General features: G+C 35.3%; 1 protein-coding gene across 3 annotated transcripts in view; it reads left to right on the top strand.

The window, feature by feature from the left end:
• The window catches only part of GRIK2 (glutamate ionotropic receptor kainate type subunit 2), a 926084-nt gene that overhangs the window by 558519 nt on the left and 342807 nt on the right, over positions 1 to 24758 (top strand). For all 3 annotated transcript variants that reach the window (XM_074368582.1, XM_074368583.1, XM_074368584.1), the window contains one exon: positions 182 to 439. In XM_074368582.1, the coding sequence (XP_074224683.1) occupies positions 182 to 439 (258 nt within the window). The remainder of the gene's footprint in view (positions 1 to 181; positions 440 to 24758) is intronic.

The raw sequence follows: 24758 nt of genomic DNA, 5'->3' as shown, positions 1-24758 counted from the left end.
TCTAGGTGAATTTTCCTTCTAATAAACTGATAATGTAAAATCAGCTAGATGGAGATATTATTTTAAGGGAAAACAAATCTTTCTCCAGGATAATACCTTTGGGTTTACAATAACAATGTGGTAATGTTGGCACATTGGCATCTATCCTCTCGTTACTGACAGACTTCTATCTCCTCTTCAGCCTGTGATCAGCTGTCTCTTGGGGTGGCTGCCATCTTTGGGCCTTCACACAGCTCTTCAGCAAATGCAGTGCAGTCCATCTGCAATGCTCTGGGGGTTCCCCACATCCAGACCCGCTGGAAGCACCAGGTGTCAGACAACAAAGATTCCTTCTATGTCAGTCTCTACCCAGACTTCTCTTCACTCAGCCGTGCCATTCTGGACTTGGTGCAGTTCTTCAAGTGGAAAACTGTCACAGTTGTCTATGATGACAGCACTGGTAAGAAAAATCAGTAGCCTATGGGGCTGCGCTTTAAATATAGATAATTTTCCGAAACTCGTTCAATATTTTTACTGCGTTCTTAGTTTTTCTGTTTGTTTGTTCTTGTCATTTTTTGTTTGTTTTTTGTTTTCAAATTAGGAGAAAGGAAGACATTTGAAATTAAACATCAGCACTAATTTCAGACATCCCAACCAAGAACAGCTAAATCATACTTTTTTTTTTCTATATTTGTAAAATAAGCACTTTTGTTCTGGGAAGGATCAGTTACTGTAAGCTTTAATATTGAATGAAGAATAGAGATAGTATGAAATATAATACTGAAATATTTATTCAAATAATTTATCTATGAGTTTCAGGGTGGTTTCCCAAAGTAAAGCCTCGTAACTGGTTGTCACTGGAGTTTATTAAGAAATTCAGACTTTTGCCTTAACATTTTGTATAGCTGTTTATGTGCAAAGAATGGGCATGAAAAGTAACAACCTTTATATCTGTAGAGCATGTTAAAATTTTTTTTTAACTTTTTTATCAAATTTGAAACAACTTACTACCCATCGAAATACTCAAGAGTTTTGGAAACTATTTATATATAGACATAGTTTAGGGACTTAGAAAATAAAATTTAGTAAGTGATGTTTATTTCCATGTCTTTAATGAATATTTGCTGGCTGGAGGTTGTCTGTGCTTTCTTGTTTTAATAAATGTTACTATTTTTATATGTGAATGGTTATCCGGAGGTATCAAATAAAAACATGTCTAGAGAAATATAAGAAAATAAATAGTAAAAATAAAGTATTAATTTCCTTCGAAGTTATACTGGTGAAGGAACTGCGTCCTATTTTGGTTATTACCTAGTGATAAGGAACTTTACATTAAGATGTTTATCACTGGTCTAAATAGTGCTCTTTAAATTAGAATGTAAAAATATTTTATTCAAGGACATTTCACTATACCTTCATGTTTACATCAATGCTTAAATTCATTTGAATTTAAATTCTCCCCAAATACTCCAGAAACACATTTTATTTATGCATGCAGTATTCAGAACTGCATGCAAAAATTAGTCCCTTTGTCTGTAAAATTTACCATTTGCAAGTTGACAGATAGGAACTTTCCAAGAAAACAGGAAAAAGGGTGTTACAAGGTTGGAAAAAACAATGTAAATAATTTGAGAAATTTAAAAAAATATATGTATATATTGGGATAAGAAAGAGTAAGTCTAAATACACATTAATAGCATAATTTTGCTTTTCTGATTTAAAAAAGTGAAATGTTTACAAATAATTTTAGCTTAGAAATACATCAAAGTCCTTAAAAATAACCTAAATACCTTCGATGTGTTTTTTAGCTTAAATTAGATCTGGTATATTTATTGCATTGTTTTATTCCACATCATTACTTTCCTTTCATTGGTAAAGTTCTCTATGTCAAATTATGAATGACAGGTTCTGTGTTAATGCTTTCTCTGAGGATATATAATGTGATGGTACAGGGCATGCTCAGTTACAAATTGGTCCACTTATGTTTATGGATGGTCATATACAGAAATACACAAATATGAATAAGCATGCATTGTGCATCATGGTTTATTTACTTCTCCTTTCCCTTCTGATGTAATTCAGGTGAACTCTGACTAAATATCATATATCCCCATATGTACATGCACATACACATGATATAAATACAGATATATATTTATACATATATATGTGTGTTATATGTGTGATATTATGCATTTATTTCTTATGGTCTTAAAACTCCTCATAGTAAAAAGAAAGTTGACAAATGTTCATTGTTTATGGGTATACCACCTTTCCTTATTATTCTGTGTGTGGGTGTATGTGTTTGACATTTTTATTTCATATATGTGGTTCTTGAGTGATTGAATAGGTAATGGGATTTGTGATCAAGGTCACATAGTTTTGTAATGTTTCATATGTAGTCGATCTTTTGCTATAAATATTCTAAATATGTATATCATCGAGACAAGTTTAAATAGAGAAATATATATAATATAGTCAGTTAATTAGAGGTATATACTTTTAATGGAGACTTGATTAAAGATGAAATCTATTAAAATATTTAAGTTACTATTTAAAAGACACTTTACCACTACTACCTCTTTGAAGGGGACATTGCTACTTGTAGATTCCAAAAGTCTTTGATTATTTAAATATAAATGCTAACCGAGTGTCATTACAGAATTATTTATAGAATAAGTATACCTTAAAAATTCTCTGAGGGGAAAAAAGCATGTTAATGCTTTATTTTATGCAATATTTAATTCAGCAAACACTGATTAAGCACCTACTACATGCCAGGGACAGTTACAGGTGTAAGTAAGTGCCAGTAAAAGAAACGAACTCCTGGCCCTTGCTGAGCTTCCACTTTCTATTTAGGGATGTGTGCTTGCTCATGTTTTCAATATTATTTGCAATGAAATAATTACATTTGCAACCGGCCGCTTGTAGTTGCTTTTAACACAATTTTGAGAACTTTCTATTCTTGATTATTTCTAGTATAGAAATGACTCTAAGATAGATAAAAAATTCTCTTTGAAATGTTATCATAAATATAGAAGTGGGCTTTTTTTTTTTTTTTTTTTGTCTTTTTGGATATGTTTAAAAGTCTCAAGGTGGAATGTTAATGACAGAACTCAACAGACAGAATTTGTAAACATCCCAAGTGAACAAGATCATGTGGGAGAAAATCTGATGATAGCTGAGACTGTGAACTGAAATGGGAGGAAAAACCCGCTTCATACCTAATGAGATAAACATTATTGACTTCATTATGGACTTTCATGTCCGCTGTTTACTACAGGATGCAGGATGCATTTTATTTATGTTTCTTTTTTCCTTTCCAGATTTATTTATTATGTATGCTATCCCTCCCATTTATATTCATTTCTGTTTTGTTGTGTTGTCCAGTTTGATACATGATAATTATACTTTCATCCAGTCTTTGTTCCCACCCCCAAAACAGATGGGATGATAGATGAAACATAGTGCTGGAGTAGGAGAAGTTCTTAGAATGATGTTAGCAGGAGCTGTTTATTTTTTATGATAATTAGCATTTGTTGTTGTCATGGATGAATGCTTTTAAACACCCTGAAAGTCTGTTATAGTTCTGAATGATGTCCAAAATGATGGAAGAGAATTGGCTTCAGAAACAAAGCTGTGTTTCTGTCAGTCATTTTGGAACATATGATTCATTTTAAATATAAACTAAAAATAAGTTGGCTAGCTGTCAGCTTGTAAGCAATTCCAGGATAAGTTGTGAATATTTGCTTTAAAATCCCTGTGTTTCATCTTTGTTTATAGATCAGCAGTCCATTAACAAAAAACTCTGGACTGGTAAACAGAAGCCTGGAGTTCTATTCCCAGTTTTGTTGCTAAATTACTGGTACAACTTCAGAAAAGAGAAGGAAGGAATTGAAATGACTACAGAAAGCAGATATGATGCACTAGGCATCCAGGTAGCTGCTCTCATATAAACTATTGCACTTAATCTTCAAAACAATTCTATAAAAATAAAATAATTCTAGGAAAATAGGTTATCATCTCACTGTCCTTACTTCCTCCAGTAACTGGCTCTTTTGCCCACCAGCAGCCCAAGACAGAAACTTGAACATCTTCTTTGAGGCTTCCCTTTTTTCAGACACACCATCAAACTCTATTGGTTGTCAATTCTGCACATCTATGAACACTCAAATCTTACATTTCTTTCATTCTCTTGCCAATTCTTAAGTCAGAATCTTTCACCTGGATTATTACTAACAGCCTCCTAACTGGTATCACTACTAATCTTGGCTCCCCACTGCTTTTAAAGTAATTTTCAAAAAAGCAGTTCTGATCCATTGTCCCATTAATAGTTTCTTATTGCTCTAAGGATGACGTCCAAACTTTTTTGAAAGCCTCATAAGGCCTGATCTGATGTAGTTTCTATACCTCTCCAGTGATGTTTGTGTCTAGATTTGAGTCTAAATCCCTCACTTAATGTCTTTCAAATTGACCGTTACATTTCTCTCAGTTTCTGAAAAGACTGTTCTGTTTACCTGTTTCTCTCATTCTGGCCCCCACTCCTCCCACCCACTAAACACACACACAGGCATATGTATATTTGCACACACACATGCATTCATACCATCTGGCTTGGATGTCACAAAGAAAGGCTATCCTGACCCCAACTCCCAAGCTTGGAATGGGTGTCCCCCAGCACATCCCCATAGCACTGTGGGAGTCCCATGACCCTACCCTATGAGAACATTCATCACATTATAAATGACTTTTCTTGACTGTATTTTCCATTAGATAAAATACACATCTGAACAGGATGGACCCTAAGGCTGGCACCATTCTGTTACCAGCCCCTCCCTAGATATTACCTGGCTCATGGAAATACCTGAATAAATATTTTAGGAGTGAATGCATAAAGAGGTATTATATCCATTGTTTGAACAAAGAAGCTCCAATGGACTAAGTAATCTGCCCAAGGTCAACTTAGGTTAAGTAGCTTTTTAGTACTTGGTACTGAGTAAATGGATTCAACAATAATTTTCAGATAAGTAGACATGATTTCTTCCATTATTTCAAAAATTTTATAAGAAAGCTGGAGTGCATTGTGCTTATATGTTATTTTATGGCAATTAAATATATATTTACTCATTTACTTATTTGAACAGTTATTGTCAAGCATCTTCTGTCTACCAGGTGCTATGTTCAGCACAAGGGACAGTATTATAGGTAAAACTTTGACTATCTCCACGTGCTCAGAGTAGAGTGAGCTGGGGAGAGAACACGTGAGCAGGACACTTATTACTGCGACCAGTGCTGACAGAGACAAGAAAACAGTATTGTGGCAGCTTAGGAGAGGAAAGTTTAAAAACTGCCTAGAAAAGGCAGAAGAGAATTTTGGAGAAGGTGACATTATTATGAAGTTATCATAAAGGACAAGTAGAAATTGTTCAACTAGAGAAGGGGCCTAAGGGTGCAACACTTGTAAATGTGGGGATGCCTGACGAGCCAGTTTGCCGGGGAATGGCAAGCACTTCATTATGACTGAGCATCAGAACAAGGAAGATGAGGAAGGATGAAGGACAGTGTATAAAAGGCCAACATGGGAGAAATCAAAAAGAGCTATTTACTAGCTATTTTGCCCTGGAATCGGCCTGTAATAGCAGTACTGGTCAGGTTTGTGTGATGTGACCTTGCTTTCTAAGCCAGAATTGAGTGCCTCAGGGATGGACATATACCCATTCAGTTCCTTTCCTAGAAACTCAGAAAAGGACATAGGGAGAGGGACATCTGCAGATTAGACTATGGATTTAAATCTCGGCTCTGTTGTTTAATTTTCAGGGAGCTACTTGTCTTTAAAAGCTTAAGTTGACACATTTGTAAATCGAAGATAATACATATGCTAGGGGATTGTTGTCATGATTAGTGAGATATTTAAAGTGCCTCATGGCACCCACATAGTAGGAGCTTAAAACTCTCAATGATAAAAATGCCATGGGCTACATACCATTTATTCCTTACTATAAGAAAAATGAATTATTAATAGCCCCACTTTTTAAAATATGAGAATATTTAGAGACAGAGGGTTGAGATAATTTGTCCAAGGTTACATAGCAACTAAATGGTAGATCTGGGTTTTGACACTAGGCAGTCAACTGCAGAATCCACTTTGTTAAATGTTGTGATACAATGGTAGTTATGTTTTGATTTGGCTCATTTTGTTGTCATTGTTTTAAAAGCAGGAATGACACAATCAGAATTATTTTTGGTAAAGGCTCTCTGACCCACTGGGAGAATGCATTGAGGCTACTGAGATATGGGGGGAATAGGACAAGACCAGAAGCAAAAAAATTTCTGAATTAGTCAAGTTGAAAAAAAGATAATGGTTCCAATTAAGGTTTTGATAGAATGATGTTGAGGCAGAGAATTCTAGGAAGATTTAGGAGATACACATTGTACAATTTAGTAAGCAAATAAGCAGAAAAATGGTGGAGATGGGGAAGATGAGAATGACCTCTGTGTTTCTGAGCTGGGCTACTAATCAATGGCACATTTACCTAAAAAAGGAAAATAAAAAAAGACATGAGAAAGGGTATAGTAAATCTGGTTCTTAACATATTAATTGTGAAACATCTATGAAATATTCCTTAGACTAATTCAGTGGTGTTGGGAGTAGAAATGCATCTTGAGAAACAGGGATTTCATATGGGCATACAATGCTCCTGTTGGCATTTTGCTCTGCCCTCCACTTGAACTTCTTTGTGATATGAAGGAATGAAGACAGTTGACCGAAAAACAGGGTCATGGTAAAAGAAAGTTCAGTTACGTTAGCAAGTAGGCAGTCATGGAGATGAATATAGACATGAAAAGAATTTAGGGCAGAGAATGTAAATTTTTTAAATTTAATGAAATAAAATCAGTAATTTTTTTAGATAATAATATTTAACAAACAGAACTTTGATTAATTTCTATGGTATGAATATAGGAAAAAAGGCCAGGGCCTTTATCCTCAGCAAAAGCAGAAATGATTTCTATACTATTTTTATTAGCTTGAATGAATTATGTTCATAGATTGTGTTCTAGAGACATCTGTGTGTGTTTTGTGAGTTAGTTTAATAAAATGTAAAGTCAATTAATAGTAAGAATTTATTTTATTTTATTTTGCACCTATGTTTAAGCAGAAAAATAAAATAATTCAATAGAAGTTAATGTGAAAAACTATATTTCTGGAGAATACTAACTTTTGAATAATATAATAATTTTATATTATAAAACATATGACAATGTTTTAATTTTATTTCAAGAACTGGGATAATTTGGATCTAAGATGATTATATATATTCTAAATATGAAGCTTCAAGTTCTCTAATCCAAGTGCAAATACAATGAACAGTTATGAGTTAAACCGAATTATTTGGATATAGTTGATTACATTGCTTTGTGTATTTGTGCTTCCAAGTTGGTTTTGCATGAACAAAGGATTTTTATTCCTATGTAAGCCAGCTTAAAAATTATTTAGAATATCATTACTTAAGTTCTGATTACATGATAGTAGATATTTTTAAACATATTCACAGAACTAATTCTTTCTTTAAGTTTTAAAATCTTTAAAATATATGCCAACCCTAAAAGACAAAACTAAAATTTCTAATCCACAACAATCATATAATTCATATTTCTGCAGATAGTGAAATAAATACAGATGTAGGTCTGAATAAATAGAAAGAGCAGGTCCTATACCAGACCTCAATGAGTAGTAGTATTTGCCTTTATTGTAAAACAAACAAAAAAAAATCATAAAGTGAGAATAGTTCCCTGGGAATGGCCAACCACTGCCAGTTTTCTATGTTTAAATCTGGAACATACTGACATGAGCATCTTGGTAGCTACTCTCCCCCTAGCCTTTTCCTACTCTTGTCTGTCTTCCTCTCCCTGCAGTGTAGGGAGAAGGATAGAACTTAAATTATCTCTCTGATGCACTTGACAATTTTGACTACTCCCTTGTTCAGTGGAAGAATAAAACTCTCCTAGTTGGGCTTCTGTGCCATTATTCTCTCGTTATTGCCTTCCTTTCAGCCATTTATTCCCGTTCACATACTCCTAAATTCTTTTTTCTTTCTCTCCTCCTTTGAAGCAGATGTTGTCAAGGTTTTATTCCCAGTCTTGTTTTCTACTTGTTTACTTCACTCTGTCTGAAGCCTTCCATCTGACCTGTGCCTTTCTCTGCCTGTATGTTGCAGACTCACTGCTAGACATCTTCAGTTGCTTCTACCCAGTGCCATAGTCATAAGTCCACTGATGATTTGATTTGGGTGTCTCACAGGCACATCTAACCCAGCACGACAGAAACCAAACTCACTATCTTTACTCCAAAACTTGCTTTTTCTTCTCGTTTCCCTCTTTATCTGGTTGCCCAGCCCGATCTCTAGTGATTTTCGTGACATCTGTCATTTGTTTATATATGTATATGTGTATATGTGTGATTATATATGTACGTGTTCCCTTATTGTCTTAACAATAGTAGTGTCATTACGTTAAAAACCACTCAGTGTAGAAACTTTTCTACATAGAGGCTCATTTTGATATGTTACTTAGTAGTGAATATGGTCTGTAGCACTGACCCCTAAAATAGTGATAGGAGTCATTTTTAATTGCATTAAGACTTCAGGTAAAAAGGAGAAATAAGTCTAACATATATTTATTTCTGAAATATGTAATAAATCATGTATTGAATACTTGATTATAAATAAATTGATTCTGTTATCAGAAACACTTTTTTAAAAGTCCAGATCCTGAATGGATTAAAACCTAGCTTTGATACTCATTGTGCATCAGGTGAACATGACTGCCTTCTAAAACAGTTTTCTGTTTCCTACTCAACATTGTGTAAATGTTTATCTTGTTTTAAATATAAGTTACATAAACTATATTTGGGGACAAAAATCTCTAGAATCAAAATTTTGAGACTGTAAGAAAGAGTTAACGCCCAAATTCTAGACAGGCTAATTGTTCATCATTATTTCAGAATTATTACAAATTGGAGGTGGCACAGTGTCCACTCTGATGGTATTTTAACGACTCAAAAAGAGTCTCAAGAAGTAATTTTTTTGGCGTAAATGTATTAGACACATACTAAATCTGCCCTGTCATTAATAGAGCCTTGTTTAGTAGAAGCTAGCGACAATACAAAGCCCAATATATATATCTCCTTGCTTTCATGTAACAACCAAAGACATTATTTTGCTATTCAAAATACTTGCATTTCTGTAAACTCAGTCACCTTCCTTTTGATAAAACAAAATTTATTGTATAATAGATATTAAAATTAGAATTCAATACACTGGTTCTTAAATTAATTGATATCAGGTAATGGAATTTCCTGGGGTACTGTTAAAACTAGAGATTTCTAGGCCAAGTCCTGTTATTCAGTAAATCTGGGCTTATACTCGAGGACTTGCAATTGGCATAGAAAATACAGCTAGTTGTGATAGTCATTACTAGTGTTTACCAGTAAGTGGTTATCTCTACTTCTACACCTCGGGGGATCACAGATCCCCAATCTTTGAGTTTAGGTGTGACCACGTGGATTGCTTTAGTTGATGAAATGTGAGCAGTAGTGTTGCTCATTTCTGGGTGGAAGCATTTAATTGCCTGGCATTTAGTTCTCCACCTTATTCATTCCGTGCCATAGCAATTGTGCTGTCAGTGTGAAGTATCCTAAAATGCTAAGCCACAATATCGAAGACAACTGCCTTGGGGAATTATTTAGCTCTACAGCAGACCTTGCTTTTATGAGACATAAAATCTCATTCTATTAAGTTGCTGTGATTTGGGAGATGATTTTTCCCTTAGTATGACCTCATCTAGTAGTTCTCAAACTTCAGTGTGCATTAAAACCACTAGGTTAATGTGTTAAAACACCATTTGTTGGCCTTAATCCCAAATTCTGATTTAGTGGGTGTGGGATTTGGCCTGAGAAGTTTTTTCTAATAAATTCCCAATTGATCATGAGGCTGCTAGCCTAGTAATAACACTTTGAGAACCATTAATCCATCTAATCTTGAGTAATATGCAGGTTTTCATATCTTAAAAAGTAATCGATAGTAAGTCAAATTTGTCAGCATATTAAACAAAGGCATAAATTTACAGTAAAAACAAATTTTAAAAATTTAAATAAAAATAGAATGGTTTGGTGGTGATTTAACATTGACAAAATTATCAATAACTTATTAAAAATATTTATTCATTGCCTGAACTTCCACACTGAGTAGTTTTAATTCTGTTAAATATTTTTGTCCTTAGAGTATTTTAAACAGTTTTGAATTAGTTTTCATATGGAGAAAGAACATTGTATCATAAATATAGTAAAAATTGTCAAGTATAAATTAATAAGATTTAGAACAATCTAGCACTGATATGTTTTGTAATATCTATTTCAGCAAATTTACAAATAGTTTTAAGTTTAACTCTAAAATAATTTTGCAAAAAGTCATAATTGCATAACTGATGATTCTGATTTGTCAATTAAGCACTTTTAAAAATCTCCTATTCCATTTTCACAATGAACTTTTTATCCTTTTATCCAATTTAAATAATTGGGTTGGCATTAAAGAAAGAAAATTAAGTCAGCCCTTGAAAGCTTAACACTAACTTGTTAATTACCCTATTAATTACACAATGAGAAATGACAAGCTATAATTCCCTTTCCTGAAGTGTGGCTGAAGGTCAAAGAGCCCTTATTGGCATATTGAGAGACCAAAGGAAATGATGCAAGTTTTCTCTTTTAAATACCATCAGATGTCATTGGAAACTCAGCCAAGGAACTAAATCAATGTTTTAAGCATAATCTTTAAACATCATTTTTTATCTATTCTTAAAGGAGACAGTACCTATTATATATTAAGAAATAACTTGGCACTCAATAGCAAAAAAACCCAAACAATTCAATTAAAAAATGATTAGAGGACCTGAGTAGAAGGCATATAAATGGCCAACAGTTACATGAAAAGATGCTCAACATCACTAACCATCAGGGAAATTAAAATTAAAATCAAAATCACAGTGAGATATCACCTCACATGTGTTAAAAGGGCAGTTATCAAAATGGCAATAAACAATAAGTGTTGTCGAAAATGTGGAGAAAAGGGAACCCTTGTGCACCGTTGAAGCCTTTTTGGCTAGAACGGTGCACAAGCGTTCGTGGAAGTGTAAACTGGTGCAGCCACTATGAAAAACAGTATGGAGGCTCCTCTAAAAAGTGAAAATAAAATTACCATACAATCCAGCAATCTTATTTATGGATATCTACTCAAAGAGAATGAAATCAGGGTCTCAAAGAGGTATCTGCACTCCCATGTCCACTGCAGCCTTACTCACAATAGCCAACATATGGAAAGAGCCTATGTGTTTGCCTATGAATGAACAGATTTAAAAAGGTGTGTGTGTGTGTGTTTAAAATGTAATATTATTCAGCCAGAGAAAGACAGATATTATATAATCTCACTTATATGTGGAATAAAAAAAAAAAAAACTCAGAAAACCAAAGAGTATAGGGGTGGATATCAGGGGTTTGAGGTGAGGCAAATGAGGAGATACTTGTGAAAGGGTACACATTTCCAATTATAAGATAAGTGTATTCTGGGGATCTAATGGACAGTAATAGTAGCTATAGTTAACAGTACAAGTATTATATACTTGAAAGTTGCTAAGAGAGTTAGAACTTAAACATTTTCATCTCTTGTCCCCTAGTCCCCCACAAAAAAGAAATGGTAATTATATGAGGTGATGGAGGTATTAACTAACCCTATTAGGGTAATCATTACCATAGATATATGTATCAAATCATCACATTGTACATCTTAAACTTACACAAAGTTTTATGTCAAATATATCTCAATATAGCTGGAAAATAAAGAAGTAACGTGGGAAAGATATTTTTATTTATATGTTAAAAGAACCCACATCTAAAGGGCTTTCAAACACTGTCTAGATCTTAGCTTTTATACTTTTGACAAAGGGTTCCTTATACCTTTAACTTACGTCAGAGATCAAAGAGCTTTTACAGACACTCACTACTGGCAAGCCAGAGATACACAGAAAGATTTTCTCTGCTTGTTAAAACAATACTTCTTGAAGGTCACTTTCTTCTGTAAAATGGAGTAAATCAAAATTATGCTGGGAAAATTTTACACACTCAGTAAACTAATGTGATATTGTGTACATAATTTTGAATGTATTTTCCTGAATACTATTTAACTTACTGCTGTATAATTTATTGTCACTATTTAGGAAATTAGTATAGGCTTTAAAAGACTCTGTAGAACTGACATTATTTGTAACTCTGTTGGTCATTAGTTTAGAGTAGAGATAGACGTAAACATTTGTGCAATGTTTAGTTGTAGTTGTCCTAAAGCACATATAGAGCACCATAATATTTTCCTCAAATTTTTAAAAATTTAATTTAATTTAAAAATTTTAATTGTTAAAATACACATAACATAAAATTTACCATCTTAACCATTTTTAAACATGTATTTCACTAGTATTAAGTATATACACATTGCAGTACAACTAATCTCCAGAACTTTTCATCTTGCAAAACTGAGACTCTATACCAATTGAACAGCAACACCCCATGTCCCCTCTCTGAGCCCCTAGCAACCATCATTCTGTTTTCTGTTTCTATGAATTTGACTACACTAGATATCTCATATAAGTAGAATCATACAGTATTTATCTTTTTTATGAATGGCTTATTTCACTTAGCATAATGTGTTCAAGGTTTATTCGTGTTGTAGCATGGTAGAATTTCCTTCCCCTTTTTAAGGCTGAATAATATTCTGTTGTGTGTACTTACCAAATTTTGTTTACCCAGTCCTCTGTTAATGAACACTTTGGTTACCTCTATCTTTTGGCTATTTTGAATAATGCTGCTGTGAACATGGATGTACAAATATCTCTTCAAGACTTTGTTCTTACTTCTTTTGGATGTATATATACAGAAGTGGAATTGCTGGATTGTACAATTATTCTATATTTAGTTTTTGACACCATTCTGTTTTCCTTAAAGAATACACCATTTATATTCCCACCAAAAGTGAACAATGGTTCCAGTTTCTCTACATCCTCACCAACACTTGATGTTTTTTTCTTTCTTTCTTTCTTTCTTTCTTTGATAGTAGCCATTCCGATGGGTGTGAGGAAATACCTCTTTGTGGTTTTGATTTACATTTCCCTAATGATTAGTCATGTTCTCTACATCCTCACCAACACTTGATGTTTTTTTCTTTCTTTCTTTCTTTCTTTGATAGTAGCCATTCTGATGGGTGTGAGGAAATACCTCTTTGTGGTTTTAATTTACATTTCCCTAATGATTAGTCATGTTGAACATTTTTTTTTCATATGATTCTTGGCTTCTGTGTATTTTATTTGGAGAAATGTCTATTTAAATCTGTTGCCCCTTTTCATATTGAGTGGTTTGAGATTTTGTTGTTGAGTTATAAGAGTTCTTTATACATTCTGGAGATTACTCTCTTATTAGATATATGATTTGTAAACATTTTCTCCCATCTTGTAGGTTGACTTTTCCCTCTGTTTATTGTGTCCTTTGATACACAGGGATTTTTGATTTTGTAGTCTTTATCTATTTTTACTTTTGTTGCCTGTGCCTTTGGTGTCATATGCAAAAAATAATTGCCAAATCCAATGTTATGAGCCTTTTCCCCTATGTTTTTATAATTTTATGTCTCAAACTTAGATTTTTAATACATTTAGATTTAGTTTTTGTATATTGTATAAGGTGGGGATCTAACTTTCTTCTTTTGCATGTGGATATCTAATTTTCCTGACACTTTTATTGAAAGGACAGTTCTTTCTCCATTAAATGGTCTTAATATCCTTGTTGAAAATCATTTGACTATATATATATGTTTGTTTTTACCCTTTCTGGTCTATTTCATGTATCTGTCTATATGCTAGTACCATACTGTCTTGATTAATGTAGCTTTGTAATCATTTTTGAAGTCAGGAATTATGGGACCTTCAACTTTGTTCTTTTTGTTCAACATTATTTGCCATTTGTGATGTCTTGTGATTCCAAATGAATATTAGGGTGGGTTTTTATAGTTCAGCAAAAAATGCCATTGGAATCTTGTTAGGGATTGCCTTAAATCTGTAGATTGCTTTGGATGATGTACTCAGATTTTCTAAATCTAGGCAAATTTGAATTATATTAAAATATACCACTTAAAAATTATACCACATTGATTTTTAAATTTATTAGCCTATTTGATAGACAGTCAGCTAACATAAACTCTTTATTGACCCCAGATTTCAAAGCAGTACCTATGGTGCTTCAGCTACATTTCACGATTCTTCTTTATTAGTTCTTAATGGTAGATGGAGGGAGGTCTTTTCTCATTAACTCCGATAACATCATATTTAATTTGAAGACATATTTGAAGGCAATTATTATTTTGAAAATCATTTTTCTATATAAACTGATTTTATACTGATGTGTATTATTATAACTTATTTTACACATACTGATTACACAAATTAATTTCTTATCATACACTTTGTTGGCCAAAGAAGAACCAAACATGAGTAAGATGGTTCCTATTCTCCAAGTACTTAAAATCTCGTGTTGCAAATAAACTATAATACGGTATACTAAGCGCTAACAGAAAGTCACATAAAAAGTGTTATGACAAAACAGGAGGTGAGAGTAAGGAGATCAGCTGGTTAGGGAAAGTAAATATAGATGACATTTAAGTTGGATCTCAAGGCATGCTAAGGTTAGATAGGATAGGAAACTCAAAGGTATAGAGCTGTGAAACAGTGTGGTGAATTTGCAGCATAGTGACCTGTCTACTATGATTGAAACACAGAGTATGTAAGCTAAGGGTGTCCATGAATAAGAACAAGTAAGTCAAAAGAGATCATGAAGGGTCTGCCGTGTCCTGAAATCAGGGCATATAACCATTTAAGAAGTAAGAAAAGTAAGTCAGTGTAACTCTGTGGAGAGAGCAGAATATGAGCCTGAGATGACTGAATACCACTGGACAGGTTAGAGGCATAAGCAGGTTCCAAGGAGGGACGCTAGGAACAATCTTGGTTTTGGCTTCATTACGCTGGTTTATAGGAATCAATAAACTTCCTAGGAAATTGATATAATTATGACTTAAGTAAGCAGGTTTTTAAAAATTATGTATTTTATAACATTAAAAAGCTATTAAGTTTTATAGTTATTAGTGCTAGTCACTAATATATCTGGCTCTGCTTTTAGGCACAGAACAGAATGGCATTTTCTCACCCTCTTTGAGGCTAGGCAAAGTCATGTGATTTTTCTTTCACCAATGAAATATGAGCTTGGTGGATATTTTAAAAGCCAGTAATGAATTTGTCACATTTGCTTCCCCATACCATGATGATAACAGAGGTCTTGGAACATGTACAATGTGCAGAGCTACCCTGCCAATCCATGTTAGACAAGCTGTAGGAGAAAGAAAGAAACTTGCATATGCTTAAGCCACAGAGATTTGGGGGCTGTTTTTATCACAACATAACCTACTCCATCCTGACTGGTAGGAAAAGTAAGACATACTGGCAGTAGAAAGCCTTGATAACAAAGAAAAGAAGGAAAAAAAACCCCAAACCTTAAAATACACCATAATCTTACCAAAGAGAGGTAAGGGCCACTATCTATTTTGATATTCCCCTCTTAAACTTTACTTGTTGTCATACAGAAGTTTAATTCATCATGTCAGTTATGAACTTAATTGTGACAGATGTGCACTCTACTAAAGTAATACAATATTGCTGTCCCTTTCAAGAGGTCAGTTTTGCTTTAAGTAACTGTTGGCTTATGATCCAGCTTATAAGCATAAGACCGTAGGTTCTTGTCCCCCAATGTATCAGCTGGCTATCATCAATTACCCTCCTTAAACGAAAAACATAATACATAGAGGATTATTTTGAATTCACATGAGACAATATATGTAAAATAAGCATAACATAGAAGTTAAACAATAAATGCTTGAGGGGTTGTTTTCTTTTTCTAAAGGTTTGTTCAGTAAAATTTTAATATATTTGATAACTTTTAAGGTATAAGCCACTTTTGTTCAACAAAATTGGAGCATAATATAAAAATCCCCCATCTACCCTAAGCAAGTAAATGTTTTGTTGTTCTTTAAAAAATATTAACTCATTTTGATTTGTTGAAAATTTTCTTTATAGAACTGTTTTTATAAATTGATACTTTTATTGCGCTATTTTCTAAAAAACATCCTGAACTTCATTGCTTTTGCTTAGTCCTTATTGCCCCTCTAAGAGTTCTGCTGTTAATGTAATATTTTAAATCACTTTGATATACACTTATTTTGAACATGAGTAACACTTCTGTTCTTCACTGTCTCTCTAAAACTAGGGCCAAATATAACAATTCAGTTTTGTTATGGAAGCCTTGTTATGTATAAATGATACTTACAAATTCTTTTTGTGATCAAACCTATCACAACTTAATGCTTTCGACAGTATTTTTCTATTTCTGCCATTTCTTTTTTGATTGTGTTAGAAAAATAATCTGGAATTGCCTACTCTTCTCGTAAGACTTTTGGTTTAATGCTTCTTTCCACAATAAGTTGTTCCAGAGAATTTGTCTTCTTTAGCCTTGTGTTTTTACCTGGAACAGGATGTAGTATATACTTACATGCATGTTTGTTGATTGAACAAATCAGTAAATACTATATAGTCATGGGTCCAAGAGTCTGTGTGCTGATATAACTACTCTGAATCCCACTTGAATATCAAAGGAAAAGTTTTTGCTATTTTCTCGGTGATCTAACTAAAATTCTGCATATCTAGTTGCTTACATTGATCTGAATCTATCAAGTCTTATCTCCTGGCATTATGAAAAAGTAAAGAGTAAATATAATTACAAAGGGGCATGAGGAAACCTTTGTGGGTGATGGAAATGTTAATCTTGACTGTAGCAATGATTTCATGATTCCAAACTAATCAAATTTTATATTTCAAATATGTGCACTTTAGTTAACTTTCGTTATACCAGAAAAAAATTGAAAACAGAGAACAGAAAAAGTAAGAATAACATATCAAATTTCTTTCTGTTACAACTACAACATTTCTGTAAATATTCTGTCCCATTTTTAAATGTAAGAGATATCACTACAGAAAATTGAAGGTGACTTTTGAGATTCTTTGTCAGCAGAATACATTACACTTCTTCTTGCCAGATAGAGAAATGAAAAGTGCTCCATTTCTATTTTTGCCAGTGTTATCTTAAAATTTCCATTCTTCAACCATTAATAACATGGAAAGGAGGGAACAGAGACATCTGATGAGGAAATTATCCCATTACTATTAATGGAGAGGAGAGAGACAGAAAAGATGTGATGCATGAGAGATAAATGCCAATACTGATGATCATGACCACACTGCCGTTGAGAATTTGCTGCATGACAGCTGCAGTCTATGCACACATTCTGCATTTTCTATTTTCACGACTCTCTTCCATTGTTCCCATATATACAAATGCGGAATCTGAGTCGTAAGAACATTAAGAAACTTACCAAGGTAAAATGCCACTACATTTCAGAATCAGGATCTGAACCCCAAATGTGGAATCTAGCACTCACGTACTTCATTACCACTCTCTGCCTTCTCACAACAGACACAAGTAAGGAAAAACCAATGAACCGCAAGCAAGGGTGATGACAAAAATGAAACAAACTCCTACGTGTATTGGCAGGTGAGGAAAACTTTAGCACGTGAAGCTCAACAAGGGTCCAGGGTCCACAGTTATCTATGAGTATCTCCACACGACCATGCTCCGATGTCGACAGCTGACTCTGGGTGGGGAAGTGCTGAGCCTGCAAAAAGCACTGAATAGAAGTAATGATATGATATGATCTTTGAAACTTTGCACTATGTGCATTTCTGAGGACCCAAAGTTTTCACCAAGGCACATTAAGCCATGGTTTTGTTTTATGAGACTAAGAAACTACAACCAGACAAATAAAAATAGGAGATAAACAGAGATGAGTAAATGGTATATAGCATCTCTGTTTTACAGAGGGTAAAGATTAGATCTGAACCAGCAGACTGTCACTATAAAAAGGCTGCATAATGCCCCTCTTACAACTCCCTCAGTCATTTGCTTTTTTTTTTTTTTTTAACTTAAGATGAGCAGCCTCTGCTATATTGTAAAAGGGCAGGAAAGTAAAGTTAGATGATGGAAAATCTACCTAAGTGGCTGGAATACACATCTTATGGATGAGTACATAAGGCATTCAGCATGAGAAACAGAAGGCAGAATTACACGTCACTGTGATGTGCTAAGTGCTGGTCTCAAATATCCTTGCTTAGGCCAGAATTTCTTGTCCTTGGTACTATTTATATTGGGACCAGATAATTCATACATGGTAGGATGTTTAGAAGCATCCATGACTTCTACCTTCTAGATGTCAGTAGCAGTCCCCACCCTGAGCTGTGACAATCACAAATGTCTCTAGACGTTGCCAAACGTGCCCCTGGGAAATGGAGATGAAAATTGCCTTTAAAACTAGTTTTAGTTTTTTTTTTTTTCTTTTAAAGTTATGAGCCAAGATACTGTGTATCATGCTATTCAACGTCCTTAATGCAGAAACTTACATGATACACTAAGGTTTGAGTTCAAGGCTATAAAGATTGTTTATTCACCTGTGATTCTGTGTATTTATGGTTTGAGATAATAATAATTATACCTTAATATTATTTTTATTTTTAGAGAATTGTAGAGGGACTAAACATTCTGAATAATTGCCAGAACCATTCTCTTCCAGAAGCTCCTTTCTATTTCCCTGCTTGCACTTCTCTCCAAGAAGGCAGTTCAGGTCCTGGAATAAGAACAGACAGGCAAATAAATAAGTAAAGTAATAACAGCTTTGGAAACTGTGATACACTTTTTATTTCTGTCATCTTATTTAATCCTTTCAGGAAACACACAGAAATCACAGGGATCATAGAAGAAGTAAATAAGTCATGTAACTCACCCAGGGTCACACATTAATTAATACCCATGTCAGGCTGAATCTAAAGTTCATGCTTTTGCCATTCTACCACTTTGTCTCTGGGCCATAGTAGGTTGAGATAATATTAAAAACGTTTAACAACCAATTTCCTCATAAGCAGTAACCAATAGCTGGTACAACTTAGAGATGTTTACTAGCTGATAATCAGCCCTGACTTTTGTAGATGACCCCAGTCCACATACAAGTACAAGCCACATTCAAGCTTCTACCTGTATTCTCATAAATTATTGGAACTGAGTTTCCTTCCTAAACCATTCTGGATGTCCTCCCCACGATGAGCTTGGAGATTTAATATTTACAGCAAACAAGCAAGTAAGTTTACAAAATGTTCAAGGTCGACGTCACCATGCCTCAGGGTAGGGTCAAGGAAATCAGACCAGGTGTCAGCCGCAAGTCAAGGAATGAAGTCCAGAGGATGAGCCCTGTATCACTGGTGGCTGACACCAATTGGCTGAAGAAGGGAAGAAAAGGAGATTAGATAATCTGAGGAAGAAGAGGGTACCAAAGGCCAGAAGTGGCCAGCCAAAGGGGTCCACGTCTGAGCAGAGACCACACCTTAAGGCTGCAGATGAGAACAGTCAAGTCCAGAAGAGTCCTTTTACCACCCCTCCTTGATCTTCCAGAAATAAGTCTCATGCATTTGAAATTGCAGCAGGGCTTCCTGGGAGATCCAAACTGTTTCTTTTGACCAAAGCAACCTCAAAGCAAGTTGGGCCCTATTTTTAGATGAATTCAGATACCTAAATTCTCCTTAACCTTCCAGGGCAGACAGAATTTTTCAGATGACAACTGAAGAGTAAAGGTTTAAAAATACTAAAAATCCCAAGAGGAGAAACATATTAGAAACCAGTCAGTAAGGATGTGAGTCTAAATGACCAGGAACATGTCTTCCTCTGTTTAGCCAGAAGGAGAAGAAAAAGCCTGCAGTCTACTTGGTTCCTGAAGTACTAGAGGAGTCGCCAGTGAGAAGGAAAGACCAGGAAGGGAGTCTTGGGACACAGATCAATTTTATTCACTTCCCTTTCAGTTCAGCCTTCAACCGCCCCTGAAAAAAGTGCTCGATGGACAAAGAGAAGCCGTACCCAAAATAGTTTCATCTCATAAGTGGCTGTGCTTAAGGACAGCTGGTGCAGGGGTGGGGATGCATTAACAGAAAGTCAGTTCCAGCCCAAAGAGAAAGTGACAGTTGGGCAGCCCCGGGGTCTCTTTGAGGAGACTCCAGCCTGCTCCTCACAGCACCCGCGGCCCCTCTTTGCTCCATTAGACATAATCACTCCTAAGTGGCCCATCATCGGTGTCAGCATGATTTTTTTCAGATTTACTAAAAGCTTTTCCCTTGGCCCACTGACATTTTCTCTTTTGTTTCTAAGTAACTATATAATTCCTTCTCTTCTTTATTTTGCAGTGAACTGACTTGAAAAAAAATCCGGTTTGAAATGGGGCTGACAGACCAGTTTCTTATTTCCTTCTGTGCACCCACCCCTAGCACCCAGTAACAGACACTGCACATGCATTTCCCAAGAGGCCCATTAGTAGGATATTGTTTTGTACTTTTTGTAGACAAAGAGACCTTCAGTTGGAATGAACTCTTTTTGTATTTCTTTTTGGCAACAAATAGCTTCCTTTTAAATTCAAAAATGCAATAGCATTGAGGCCCTAAATTGCTCTCATCTAAAATGTTTTACTCCCATCTTCACTTCCCTTGATTATGATCAATTTTCCTCCAGAATGAATTATTCAAATTGAGCCCAGTCTTCTGAGTCCTTGGAAAAGACAATGTCTTAGTATTTTGGGTCTGTTCTCATCACTTATCACTTGGCACATTCTGCCTGGTACTGGCAGACAGTCTTTTTTTCAACATATAATTTATTTCTCCAAATGGACTGCAAGCTCCTCAAGAATAAAGATCACATCATTCATTAATTCATTCATTCAACAGATGTTTTGGAACATCGACCTAGTGCTAGACATGCTCTAATCACCTGAGATGCATCCAAGAAATGATCAGACAAAAATCTCTACCTCCAAAGAGTTTGTATTCCAATGGAAGGAGGCAGAGAATAGGTCATCGGTGCAATCTGATCAGTGCAATCAGAAAAAAAAAAAAAAAAAATGATGTAAGTAGAATCTGAAACTGTAAAAGGAGAAGACTGTAGTTTTAAAATAGGGTGGTCAAGGTAGATGAGAGATCAAGCCATGCAGATAAATAGAAGAGCATTACAGGCAAAGGACATATTCTAAGGTGGAACTGGATAACTGGCATTGCCATCAACTAACTCTGGGAAGACAGTGGGACAGCATGTACAGCTGTGGATAGGTTAAGTTTTGGGTGTCTGCTAACACCCAAACAGAGATATGATGGCGTAGGCATTTGGATATAGGAGTCTGGAGACCCAGTAGGGTCTGGGATGGAATATTCAATTGAGAATAGTATTAACGTCATAAAACTGGGTGAGATCATTACAAGGAGACTGAGAAATGAGAAAAGATGGCCTGTAAGACGAGAGGAAATCCAAGAGCCTGGGGAATCCTGGAAATCAGTCAAGATACCTCATTAAGGAAGCAGGGAGTGATATTGCTAATATACCAAGTGACATGAGGCTGAGGCTTAACCATGGAATTCGGCAACCTGGAGATCATCTGTAACCTTGACAAGAATAGTTTCGGTGGAGTGGTGGGGACAAAAACCCAATTAGGCTGAGCTTAAATGAGAATACAAGCAGCTCTTTCTAGGAGTTTTGTTAGAAAAAAAGCAGGGGAATGAGGTGAGACATGGTAAGAAAATCAGTGTCAAGAGAATATATATTTTTTTAAATTAAATAGCAGTCTGCTTGTATTCTAAAGTGAATAAGCCAGTAGAAAAGAAAGATGTGATAATGCAGGGCTGAGAGAATTGTGGCCAGTTGCAACAATACAAAGGAAGTGGGATTTTTCCTTGCAGGTAGCACAGCCGTCTCCCCGATTTGTGATGTGATTGCTCTGATAAGCCCACTTGGCAGCTAGGCCTCCAGGGTTTCTCTGTCAGCTGGTTGTTAGGATTCAGAGCAGTAAGGTAGGGTTTATGTCTGTCCTCAGAGAGAGGGAGAGAAATGGACAGTACATGAAAGGAAGAGCCAAAAATGCTTAGCAAGAGACTGTGTCACATAACCAAGAAGAGGGACTTGGGGATCTTTGGAGTGTGGTGTGTCTTGTGGAATAAACCTCTCCTGTCTATTCCACTAAGTTTTCAGTAAAATCTACACTTGTAGGTTTTCTTCTGGATAATATAAAATGTGCTGAAAGTTGCCTTGAGACTGTAAACAGGTTTGAAGAGTGAGAGCAGAGCCTGCCTGTGGAGGACTCCCCATCCAGGTTACATAGCTGGCTCCTTTTGCCCGACCTCTGACATCATTGCTTGCCCCAGGAAGCCTTGTTTATTTTATTCCCAGTTACCTACTCAGAATGTTACACCTGCCTCATTCTTCAAAGTCTGGCCTGACAGTGTATACTCTGGACTCCTAACTTACCTACCTGGTTGTGACTGTCTGCGCGGCCATCCTAGCCAAGCTGGGAGTACAGCCCCTGCTTCCCTTTCCCCCGCTCGTATCTCACCACATTTCCTCCTTGTTCAGTGCCGGCAAACCAAACTGTTTGAAGTTCCCCAAACTCACCATGCTGTCACCAATGCATTGTTTCTTCTGCCTGAAATATTATTTTCTCTTCCTCCTCCAAGAGTCCAGCCCTCTCTCTGCCTATGTAACTCGGGGCACTGTAAGATGTCATCTAAAACTTCCTTCTACTGGAAAACTGTCCCTGCCTCTGCATTTCCCTCGTAGTAGTACTTACCTCCTTGCACTGAAATGGATGGTTTATTGTCCATCTTCCCCATTAGACTGAGGTCGCTATAATCCTGGTTTCCTTGGTGTTCTGTGCACCTCGGATAGGGTCTGTTACATAGTGGCTGCTTCATAAGTACTTATCATAAATCAAATAAATATCTTATATCAAAATTTGTGAATACCAAGCCAGGTAGCTTAACTTAAGCCCTGACTCATACAAGTTGGGCATGAAGTTCATCTGCGGCTCTAAAGCCAAGGTATTTCATCTTACAGTGACTCCCTGGTGCCCACAACCATGCCAAGTTACAGCTGGGAGCCTGATGCTTGTTTGTTTGGCAAAAAGGAACAGAACAGCCCAACCTAAGTGAGCTCATTTTACTACCTATTCTTAAGAACAGTTGCTTATAAGAGCAATGTATCTGTACCAAGTACAAATTCCAGCTCTGCCATTTATTAGATTTAAGCCATTTTTCAATTGGCTCAAATCCCTTTGCCTCTTTTTCTTATATAAAGGGGGAGAGGGGAGTGGAAATGCCTTTTAGAAGTTTTGTGAAAAATTAGTAACACACTTATTTTATACATAATAAGTTATCATAAACATTATCAAATACCATTATCAAAAATCCTCTGAGTTTCAAAAGAATAAAAACAAATAACGAATAGCTTGTGTTTTACTTTCTTTGTGTTTAGAATGAGTCTCAATGGGCCATAGATTTACAACTAAGGACCAACCAGTAGAAATGGCAAGATTGCATCCAACTGATAAGGAACAAGAAGGAAGAACAATGAATAAATATCCAAGCGTGTGCGTTTGGTGGGGCAGGGGTTACTAACTACATCCTATATTCAGGAATTCCACGTGGAATAACAACTAAGGACTACTGCTTAATAGCAGCTATGGGAGAGGCTGTGCAATGCTTAAGCTTATTGTTCGAGAAAGATTTAGTAGAGAAAAACTCCTTCATCTCATTAAAATTGAAAAATTCTTAGGTGACATATAGGAAAGTGGGAAGAATATGAAATGCAATAGTCATAGCAAATGGTGATCCAAGGCAAAAGGGAAAACATGAAAGATAATAAAATGAAAGGAAATTTAAAAGTTTAAACTCTAAAAATATTTTGGAATATAAAATTTAGAACAGATTTATACTTAAGTACAATGGCAGATTTTCTGTTTGTGTAAAAAATAGACAGCAAAAAGAATAGTTTTACTCTCCAAACTCATATGGGTGAATGAAATTTAACCTGCAGAACAATCTGGTGGACTCTGTAGGTACCATTGTCACTGTTAAAAGTGAGAGTGAAGTACTTTGGAAATACCTGGAAATTGTCACACTTTGAGAATTAAAACTATGAAATCAAAATATAATGAATGAGTATGAAATGTTGCAAACTACCTTAAAAGGCAGAATGCCTCCTAGATAAGCAAGATTTGATTTTATCCTGTCTGAAGATACCTGACATAACCAAAGAAGAATATGCCCATCAGAAAGAGGATTAGTTACATCGACAGAAGCATGCTGTACGCCAGAAATTGACACAGCGTTGTAAACTGACTATCCTTCAGTAAAAGAAAAAAATGCAAAAAAAAAAAAAAAAAGAAAAAAAGGAAGACGATTAGTTAGATATTTGAGTTTCTTAAAAAATAGAGGCTAAAACAGGAAAACACAGATGACACATCCAAAAATTGTTAATGGAAAATAGATTCTTATTTGACTTACTACCAATAAGACCCCTCATTACAATCTGTATGCAAAGTTTGAGTACTGGATTTGGAGAAAGACTTCCAGGATTTGAATCTGGCTTTGCAACTTACTAGATATGGGACTTTGAACAGAATAACAGAATAACCCAGATAGTTCACCTCATCTGCAATTTGAGGCTACCTCTTCACAGA

This window comes from Camelus bactrianus, chromosome 8, assembly GCF_048773025.1.
Source record: "Camelus bactrianus isolate YW-2024 breed Bactrian camel chromosome 8, ASM4877302v1, whole genome shotgun sequence".
NCBI lineage: Eukaryota > Metazoa > Chordata > Mammalia > Artiodactyla > Camelidae > Camelus > Camelus bactrianus.
Note: the sequence above shows the minus strand (reverse complement) of the source record. Positions and strands in the feature narration are given on the sequence as shown.